General features: G+C 36.8%; 1 protein-coding gene across 2 annotated transcripts in view; it reads right to left on the bottom strand.

Annotated features, from left to right (window-relative positions):
- Positions 1-801: 801 nt before the first annotated feature.
- Positions 802-10,712, bottom strand: part of ATGRIP (Golgi-localized GRIP domain-containing protein) — a 32,492-nt gene continuing 22,581 nt past the window's right edge. For both annotated transcript variants that reach the window (XM_008791142.6, XM_008791143.6), the window contains 9 exons: positions 10,576-10,673; positions 10,385-10,504; positions 6,750-6,777; positions 6,603-6,661; positions 5,455-5,526; positions 5,329-5,376; positions 1,614-1,719; positions 1,445-1,503; positions 802-1,202 (listed from right to left, as the gene is read on the bottom strand). In XM_008791142.6, the coding sequence (XP_008789364.4) occupies positions 1,083-1,202; positions 1,445-1,503; positions 1,614-1,719; positions 5,329-5,376; positions 5,455-5,526; positions 6,603-6,661; positions 6,750-6,777; positions 10,385-10,504; positions 10,576-10,673 (710 nt within the window). In that variant the 3' untranslated portion in view covers positions 802-1,082. The remainder of the gene's footprint in view (positions 1,203-1,444; positions 1,504-1,613; positions 1,720-5,328; positions 5,377-5,454; positions 5,527-6,602; positions 6,662-6,749; positions 6,778-10,384; positions 10,505-10,575; positions 10,674-10,712) is intronic.

Genomic DNA, 10,712 nt, shown 5'->3' with positions numbered 1-10,712 from the left:
AATCTTAAGCCAATAACTGAACCTGATGCCTCCCACTTCTTTTGTTACCCCTACCAATCTGTAGAAATTGACAATTTGTGCACCAGATAGAACTCTACAATCTTCTTTGCATGAGTTCTCAATCCTTGTGAACTTCAACCTTAGGAATGAAATCATAGCAGAGTAAGATATTATTTTTAGTTATGTAAATTCTATGGTTTATGTGAAAATTTTCAAATTCTCAAAATACCCTTATCCAAAAATATCCTTGTAATATTTTACTTTCGACCGAGCAAATCCCTTCTAACCATTTCTAGCCAGGTACGAAGAGAGAAAATAAAAATAAATCAAAATTGTTTGGTACTTGCATTGTTCTTTTTAAAAATAATATTTTCAAAAAGCAAGTTTTTCTTTAAAAACATGTACCACCTAATATAACTTTTCATTAAGTGAAGAGTGTTTCGGAAATAGCACTATTGTAACAATTATTATAGTTGCTATTTCTTGTAAATAATAACAATACAAGGAAATTAGGGGCCTCATCAATCAAATAAAGAAAACATGCGTGAGCCAGCCATAATGAATAAAAATCTGTAATTGTTGGAGCTTTGAACCTTCATTTTATCAACCATTATATGACATCGCTCAAGCTATGTCAGCCTGCTCTTTTAACCTTGAAGAAAATGGTATGTGTTGATAACTATATAGGGGCCTGTCAATCAGAAACATTCTATTTGATCGAATCAATAGTATCCATTCAAATTAATGACTTCAGAACAAACTCAAAATGGGGTGAGACATAAGGAAGAAATAACATCAAAATATCAAAAAGGTGCTCATCGCATTTCTTTTTCCTTTAGTCAGTCAGAAACATAAATACGTTCACTATATATTATTGTTTTTATGTACATAATACTGTTACAAAAGGTACAATGCCTATGGTTGCTAAAAGAATTTAAAACAGAGTATAATCTTCCTTCTAAGATACCCAGAGATCTTCTTTGCATTCTAGTTGGTTGCCGCACTCAACTCAAAACCGTACCTCAGCAGCTCTTCCACTGCACCCAATCGAAGCAAATGAGGAAAAAAAAAGTCTGGTCTCTTCATGAAAATGTGAATCTTGAGAAGAGAGAACGGGGTGTAGATGCAGTGTCAGAAAATGAAGACACCGGACTAGATGAAGCATCATTTGAGGAGCGGTATACTTGTTGGCATTTCCCAATCTGTAAAAGGAATACTTGGTTAAGAAATACAAGGTAAAAGATAATCATGCTTATAAGGCTTTAGGAGTTGATGATATTAAAAGGTAGCATTTCTTAATAGCATTTTTTAAGAAAAATGGAATTCAATTATTCTTCATTATCATATAGTGAAATCAGGAAAATGGTCAAAGGTTACAGGCATCGGCTGTAGGACTTTTGAATCAACCAATTTAACCACAATAGTAAGAGGAATTTGATGTGACCTCTTCAGGGCTGAATTGCAATAGTGTTGCAACCACAGGAAGTAAGGCTTCCACTTCACCTGCGTAAAAGGTGATCTGCTTAAATCCTATGATCATTTAAGTCTTCACTTTACCTACCAGCCATGGTGTACATTTTTTTGAAGCATGGTAAGTTTAGGTTTTCAGATACCTGTTTCAAGTAGCTTCAATATCACATTTTTAAGATATGTCATGTCTATCCCTTCTCGCTTCTGTGATCTCTCCATGTTCCGAAGCTCAGCCTTCAACATCGCTTCCTGTAACAGTTGTGCAACGCCAAGAAAGATATTTAAAAATTAACTGGACAATCCAACTAATCTGTTGAATTCAGGCATCACATTTTAAAACCATGATGGATTATTTAAAAACAAAGTATGACCACGTACCAATAAGCAAATAGGAGATGGTAATCCAATACCATATCCTGTCCTTTTGAGGTTAGTTTTCTGTCGTAGTTGGTTTTTGGTGTCTACCAAGTATCATGATTATCAACGTGCAACAGTCATATAATCAAATTGGGATGATACCAAAACAACCAAACATTTTCACACTTGTTTAAACAAGGTTATTCAGAAAAAGATTTTATTCATAGAATATGAGGAGGCACACTTATTTCAAAGTTCAGAATGTCTTTGAATGGGAAAATATTCAGTAAATTCATAGAGACAACTCAATTTAACATATCCATTATATTAGTTTACCAACTGTAAAATACGGATAATTTGTCATGCTTGGTGCTGAAATTTCCAGAGCAAAACAAAATTATATATGGTAATATTATCAAAAGCAAATAAAATGTTCTGACATGGACTAGGAAGTGAATAAGAAATATCAGTTGTGGCCTTGGTAACATGGTAATACTGAGAACTAGCCACATTTTGATTAAAAAGAGATGCAAGTGGCTAAGGTATGCCAAGCCGACCTGAATTGCTTGGTTTGGGGCATATCAACCTTAAGCGGCTGGGTATTGGGTCAATTTGGCAGTCCTGAACCAGGCCGGACTGAGTATAACTGCCTAATTCTGCTCGGTCCCCCCACACCCACTCTTCTTCTCCGTCTTCTTTATTTTCCTTTTTTCCTTTCTTACCTTCCTTTCTTTTTTTCCCTTTTTCTTCTTCCTTCGTTCCCTTCTTCCTTTCTTTATATTTCTTCTCCGTTCCTTCCTTTATTTTTCTTCTCCATTCCTTCCTTTCTTTCCTTTTTGTTCTTCTTCCCTTCCTTTTTCTTTCCTTTTCTTTCATCTCCTTTCTTTCTTTCATCTCCTTCTTTCATTCACTTTTTTCTTTCCTTTTTCTTCTTCTTCCCTTTCTTTCTTTCCTTTTTTTCTTCCCAAGGTATGCCGTACGGCCCAAACTGGGTGGTACGGGGCATACTATACTGATTCGGTACTGGTATCCAATATGGATAGCGTACCGATACTCGGTACACCAAAAAAGCTCCGTACCATACCATATTGACACCGTGCTACTGTGGCACTGGTACAAGATTCGGTATTGAAATGGCAAACCTTGCTTCTTTCCTAGTAGCAGGCCGCTAAGAAATCATAATTTCCAATACTCGCATTAATTCGGAGTCTTACAACATAAGAAAAGGAAATAATGGAACCAGTAAGATTCTAACAGCAGACTTAAGATCTAGGTGATCTAAGGAAGCATTGAAGATACTAACTATGTAGTATGTGCAGAAAGCATGGTCTGCCGTACCGGTCGGTACGGGCCGGTACATACCGGTACCGGATCCTAACGGTACGATACAGCTACATATTTCGGTACCGAACCGTATCGGCCCGTACCGACCGGTACCGACGCGTACCGGCTCGTACCGACCGGTACCGACGCGTATCGGCCCGTACCGACCGGTACCGACGCGTATCGGCCCGTACCGACCGGTACCGACGCGTACCGGCCTGAACCGACCAGTCCGTACCGGCTCCAAATTTTTTTGGCTTTTAGCCTCATCGGTACCGTACCGGTTCGGCTCGGTTTGGCTCGGTACCGTACCGGTACCGATGCCCACCGGTATGTCGGTACAGTCGGTACTGCGTACCTTGGCAGAAAGAAACTAGTATTTTTAATTAAAGTTCATATGAATTCACCCAATAGACAACTGATACCAAAAAAGCTGCAGTTGATAGAATTTATACTCATATATTTGATCATTATCCGTCTCATGCAACTATACTAACTATTGATTATATTTTCTGCAACTCATCTTGGTAGATTCTTGAATCACATGCTGGCCTCCATGATCACTCGCACTATACCCTTATAGCTTCTATTTATCATTTGCATCAAGGCACCTCGGACCGATTACCACTAATTAATGGTCAAGCATCATCCCAATTCACCACTTAGGTCATTCCTTCGATTATCCTCATCCATATTTTACTATATAATAGATTACCATCAGTGGATACACTTTATATAATAAATTCATTCATCTCATGGTAAACTCTAGGTTCCCAATCCACCTTCAGCTTAACGATATTTAAAATATTTGAGTAGCTTAAAAAACAAACCTATAAAATAAAATAAAAAAATGAAAAAAATAAAAAAAAAGCCAAGAATGTTGTACTTCTACTGAACCAGTACACACTTGCAAACTGGGTGTCGATATGATACAGCTCGGTGCTGTACCGTATTGATTAGGTACCAGTTTGATACCTTACTGTATTGGTCAGGTACTGGTATAGTACATGGTACCAAAATTAAGGACCTTGCAACCGATCCTATAAGCATTCTGACTGATAATGCTGCTTCTGGAGCTACTGACAAGATAACATATGGCATTTTCTATCCTATGAACACGTCCAAATTAAGCTTATAGCCACAGTTCTTATAGCTGCTGACAATAAGATGCCAAAGAAAGACTGGCCCATTTATCTGAAATGTGTTCTCAATATTTTATTCCTGCTCAGAGGAAGGATATAGTTGATGGGAAAGTATGAGGTGAACTTTTTACATTTCTGGAGTGCAAGTACCCATAGCTACACTTCTTAAAATATCACAAGTTATGAAAGCAAGCCAAATAAATGCTTGACCTTTAAAACAACAATATTGTTATTTCGTTTTAACTATCTTGAATGTGCCGTGAATTTTTCCTTCTAGTGCTAGGAGATTTAAGCTACCTTAATATGTGAACAAATCACATGCTTATGCCTCATTCAAAGGCTATCATTTCATAGAGCAAACATTATGGTGCATCATGGATGCACAGGTCAAGGCATTCACATGCTATGCATATGCACTATTTCCAGTATCATGTAACAAACAATTATCTAATCTTAAAGCTAGCCTGAACAAATAGGTTAAGGATTGTCCTTCCCATTTATCTAAATCTCAAGTTTTACTCCATTTAATGAATTTTTTAAAATGAATTTTAAGTGAGTTCCACAAGGTTGTAATCCATGTAATAAAGAAACAAAAGAAGACACATGAAAGTAAGTTGTGAAAAATCCAAAACTAAATGTTGAAAGCAACAAAGGTCTGAGTATGAGGATTGGTGGTCAAGGTCATCTCATCTACAAATTTCTGACTTAATGTAGTTAGTATATCTTGAAAAGTATAACCAATTTTTCAGGTGAAATTGAACTCAAAAACCTCCCTATCCTGATATTTGAGTAATCAATTTTCCACCCAAACGTACATGAATACACATGGTGAGAAAATGACGGACTTCTAACAGCGTGAGGTTATTCTAAGAAAAAGTTTTAAGATACCATTATGTAAAAAAAAAAATCAGAAGATAGAAGCAAATGATGACTTCTCAACTGATAGACATGTAACAACATAGATACAATGCCCTGCACAAATGATTGTCCATAAACCTGTCCCTTTAAGGACCAGAAATGCATAAAGATTTCCTACCTGTTGACTGTGAAGACGATTTTCACGCTCAAGCTCCTCAATCTCTTCCTGGAGAAGAGAGAGCAAATCAGATACTTTAATTTACATATGGACATAGGAAAATACCAAAGTATTTTTGAAGCTTACCTGAAGTGCTAATATATGTCGTTGTGTCTGGGCAAGTTCTTCCTCTCTTTGAGCTTGCTGCCTAGCCAAAAGCTGAAATTCACAATGATATACGTAGAATTTAAGATGTCAATTGTTTTAGTACAATGAAAGCTGTAGGCTCACAGACTTTATATTCAGTATTGTCATTATTAAGCAAAATAAGATAAAGAAAATTTTGCATAAATAATGAACGAGGTACATATAGAAGAAAAATGGAATAATCAAATATGTTCTAGTGGATGTTATGAGCAAGACCAGCATCATATATTTGCAAACTACCCATTTAACTAACTTGATCTCATAAGTACAAGATAAACAAAGTAACCCTGGCACAGAGAATGTCGCTTGAGCAATCTCCTCATTTTGACTCACTAGATCCACACAATGGATCCTAGCATGACATTGTCTTCCATTCTTAGCCTGAGCCGATAACTTTGACCCTTCTCACCTATAGCCACCCCCCCCAAAACCCCCTTGCGGCAATCTCCTCATTTTGACTCACTAGATCCACACAATGGATCCTAGCATGACATTGTCTTCCTCTTTTCTTATCAAATCTCCTAGCATAACCTTGCTCCTCCATTCTTAGCCTGAGCCGATAACTTTGACCCTTCTCACCTATAGCCACCCCTAGGCTAGCTCTCACCACCACTAGCATCTACTCTTCACCATCACTATTAGCTCTGATATCTCTAGAAAACCCACTCTACTTATGTCTCCTTATCTAACCATGATGCTGACTGCATCCAACCACTGTCCTTTGCTCCTTAGATGGTAGGCCACACCCTCTTGTTGGCTCCCCAGAGCCGCTCATTGTTCACATCTTTCCCATCTAACATCACAATTAGCTAAATAGCAGAGCTTTGGGAACCTCTACTAACGCTCCTCCAAATCTCAATTGATGTTACATAAACATATCATGTCAATACTAATAATCGCACGATAAGTACCATATTGTGTTGTGCCATGATGACCATGACTTAAATCTACAACCCATTTTTTTAACCATCAATCCTAGTTCCAATGATTTTGTAAAACCTCATAGCAATAAGATAAAATTGACTCAAAAGTAATTAAAACTAAATATCACCAAATTAAAATGGCAATGAATTACAAAATAAACTTACCAGAATTTGTTGTTCAGCTGCTGCGATGTTTAAATTTTGGGCATCCTGCTTTGGAGCAGCTGAGAACTCAAATGTGTCAAGAGTCTAATATCCACTATTGGATATGAACAAATCCTTGTGGATGCGCAGAGTTACAAATATGTTTACCTGAATTTTGTTCCTTGTTATGGTCAACCTGAAACACAATAAAGATCATAATTTTTTTTCTTAAGACTAAGAAATCCATAAGTCACAAATGCAGGGGAACCAAAATAATTATATATAATACTAATGATGCAATTACTTCAGTTTCAATATGGAAGAAAAAAAGAACACATAGATTCTTGTTAAAAATTACAAAAAGAAGAATACATTGTTCATAAAGAAAAGCAGGACAATCTTGTTCCACTATAATTTAACACACACACAATACATTGATCATGCTCAAAACATTTATGGTGTTTGTATGCAAAAACTTTGGTCACCGGTTAGTAAGAAATCGATATTACATAGTCAACATTGAAAATATATTATTAAAAATTATGTCTTGCCTGGTTGAATTTTAAATTAGATAAGATAATGAAGCCCAAGGCTTATGATCCAAAAGAATATCAAGAACAAACACAATATTGTTATTAGAATTACAATAGAAAAAGCAAATAGAAAAAAGATCATTACCCAGCTATGTTCCCAATGATCCAGATTCCTGAGAGAGTGGACTAGGGACAAACCTAACCTTTGGTAGTTTTCACAGTTCACAATAAGTGGCTGCCCCAGAGTCAGACTATAACATTGCACCTGTCATCCCATGACTTTGCCATTGCACCAAGCAATGGCCCCTATTAGAAAGCAAATATTAGAGCATAAAATTTCAGAAAATTAAACTGGTTAATCCTTTTGACTCTTTTTTTTTGGGTGCAAATTCTTTTGATTCTTTGACGAACAAATCATATTACATTTTCCTACACCACATTCATCTACACTCTTAAATACTTGCATGTTTCAGTAATTTTGTTTATATGCCAGACTCTGTAATTATGAGAGTACGAGAACTATGGAAATCCAGGTTAAGACACCATAAATGCTACCACTATGGTGATACCAAAATACTTCATGAATCAAGCAAAGGACAATATAGTTTTTTTCTCTATTTTTTTCCTTTAACTTCCTTGCCTCCTAGAATGCATGGATACCTCAAACTGCATGTTGTGACAGTATCAAGTACTGATACTAATCGAAATACCTTAGGGATCATGATAGTCATGTTAAGTCTCCTGTTGTTCCAAACTAAAAAAGTGCTGAGTACTTCCTAAATACACTTAAGATACTTCGCAATACCTTCAAGAATGAAGGAGGGCATTTTTGCCTCCTTTTTATGAACACTAACCTTTTAAAAATAGATGAACTAGAGTTTGTGATATTGATATTGGCATATAGAGTATGGATTGGGCTCTTGAATTTGATTGATAACCAAAATATTAGTTTGTGGAAGTTCATGCTATCATATAAAGCATGAACTATTTAATTTTTGTAACTCAAGATGTCACCCCAAAGGGCTAGCTAGAAGGCTATTAACTAGGATCCTTGGCCTTGCTTAAGTACTCAAAATCTCCCCAACGCAAACTTGATGTCGGACTAAGCACAAGCCTGTTTGGATCTTCATACACTCCCCTCATCTATGACCCTCGCCAGGAAAGGAACCAATCACAAACACCATACTAAAGCTCATCATGGGCCAGGCTTGAGCATAGAAAATGTCAAATTTTAAATAGGCCCTGTCCAAAGCCTGACTAAAAGTGAATATATTTTAAATGGCCTGAGGCCTGGCCCATGATTAGCTCTACACCATAGCTAGCTTGTGGTCAGACCTAAAAAGCCTGCGCTATATTGTTCCATAGCCACATGGGTCATAGGCTTACATTACAGCGATACAGGACTTCAGCAAAAAGGGCTAGGTAGAAGGTTATTAATCAAGGTCCTTGGCCCTGCTTAAGAACCTAAGACCTCAGTTCACACCATTTGTCGAACAAAACACACACCAAGATGGGTCTTCACACACTCCCCCCATTTAAGCCTTGACATCTCGCTAAAGAAAGGTCCATCACAAACACCAAGATCATCTCAAGTCAGCCCTAAAAGGATCTTTGTTATAGTATCCCCTAGCTATATACCATGCAATCTAGGACCTTATCCAAAAATGGCTAGCTAGAAGGTTATCAATTGAGGTCCTTGGCCCTACTTGTCCAAGACCTCCCCAATGCATACAAGATGTGGGACAAAACAACTACATGGTTCCTCAACTCTAACAACCCACTCTTCTTTACAAATATTTTTTCGCATATATATGTAGAAAACAAATACATTAAATGTTATATCCAAAACATATTATATCTGGCATTTCAAGACATGCCAATTGAAGCATCCATATTGTGCCATATTTGTATCATGTATCCATGACCGTGCTTCATACTTGCAATGTTAGGTCTAACTGGTTTTATATAATTTGTTGTACTCAAGGTTTGAAATCTTGGTATTGGACCCCATACTAGCACCCAACCAATACACCCTATACCAAGTGTTTGGTAGGATACATACCCCAGTACCAACACTTGACTCGAGAGGCATACTGAGTCTGCATACCCCACTAGTACACTATGGTGTGCCTCGTACCAAGCGATACGGTCGAGTACAGGAAAACATAGTTGTACTGATGACAATACACCAACATTGTTCTAATATTGGTTCTAGGCAACCAAAAAAGTGGATAGATGGCAGTAGGATGAGAACGCGTTGTAAGAAAGGGTTGAACTATGAAATAAACCCCATTTTTTTCGTAATACTATGTCAATTTTTTAGGTAGAAATGATGCCAACTAAGGGTGAAAACTCATTTTGACTCTGATCTTGGCCCATGACAAATGAAAGATGACAAATTAAAATTAAACATCCCAAACAAAATGAAGAGTTGTTCAGAAGGCACAGCCGATGTGAATAAGACAAGATTTTTTTATATTAGTTCTACCTCGTACAAGTAATCTTGCATTTACCTTCAAATTCATTTCATTATTTATTTTTTTTCAAGATTAATTGACATTAAAAGGTACGTTGTACCAGCCCGAACCAGACAGTGTGGAGCGTACCGTACCGTACCGGTACTCCGATATGTATGGCATACCGACACTCGGTATGCCAAAAAAACTACGTACCGTACCATACCGATACTATGCTAGTATGGCATCAGTATGTGATCCGGTACTGAGATAGCAAACTTTGATTGACATACTGTGGTTTCTTTAACCCCTAACCAATCAGATTATTTGGCATGCAAAAAAAAAAACCCGAAAGAAACTTCAAAAAGATTCAACTTCTCTCCAGTAGGACTGTAGTAGCAACTAACTAAAAGTGGAATGGATGATATGGGATGCTAATACCTATCCATCTTATGCTGAATAACGAGTCTGAGTTGACAATTACAAGGGAAAAGCATGAAAAGCTTACGGGCAATTGGTCGTTTCCTGCAAACTTCAGGACCCTGTTTAAGAATATTAATTGCAGTTTCCTCACTCAGCCCAAATGGTCAAGTTGCTTGAGGATTTTATTTTACAAGGTTAAACTTTCAGAATGGGTTTTCAGCAAAAATCCTAAAGTACAGAAGATTCATGTACATGTTTTTATTAACAGTAAAAAGCAAATGGCAATGATTATAATTCAGACAACAAATATAAATGCTCGAATCTATTCAAATATAGAAAGAAAATAACACACAAAAAAGGCATTACAGAAGTATGGTGTCAATGCACTTACAGATGGCCTCAATTCCAAAGAGTGATGAAGATTCTTATTATCCTCAATAAGTCTGGTCATCTCCTTTTCTTTCTCTTCAATTGCTCTATCAGCAATATCACGAAATGTATAATGCTCTTCCTAGAATTTGACAAAGTCAGAAACTAAACAAGATAGATCAAACCAAACATCTAATTGCAAGTCCAAGATACCTTGAGCTTTTCATATTGTAGTTTAAGATCTTCCAACTCCTTCTGCACATCATCTCCAATACAGTTAATATTTTGAGCCTCCAATGTATGATATTTCACTGCAAAGTGTATACCTCTTACTTATATATTATTAACCA

Source organism: Phoenix dactylifera, chromosome 3 (genome assembly GCF_051530095.1).
Source record: "Phoenix dactylifera cultivar Ajwa chromosome 3, Ajwa_hap1_PhDact_Kaust_v1.1, whole genome shotgun sequence".
NCBI classification, from domain to species: domain Eukaryota; kingdom Viridiplantae; phylum Streptophyta; class Magnoliopsida; order Arecales; family Arecaceae; genus Phoenix; species Phoenix dactylifera.
The sequence above is the reverse complement of the archived record's forward strand: the minus strand, read 5'-3'. Positions and strand labels throughout refer to the sequence as shown.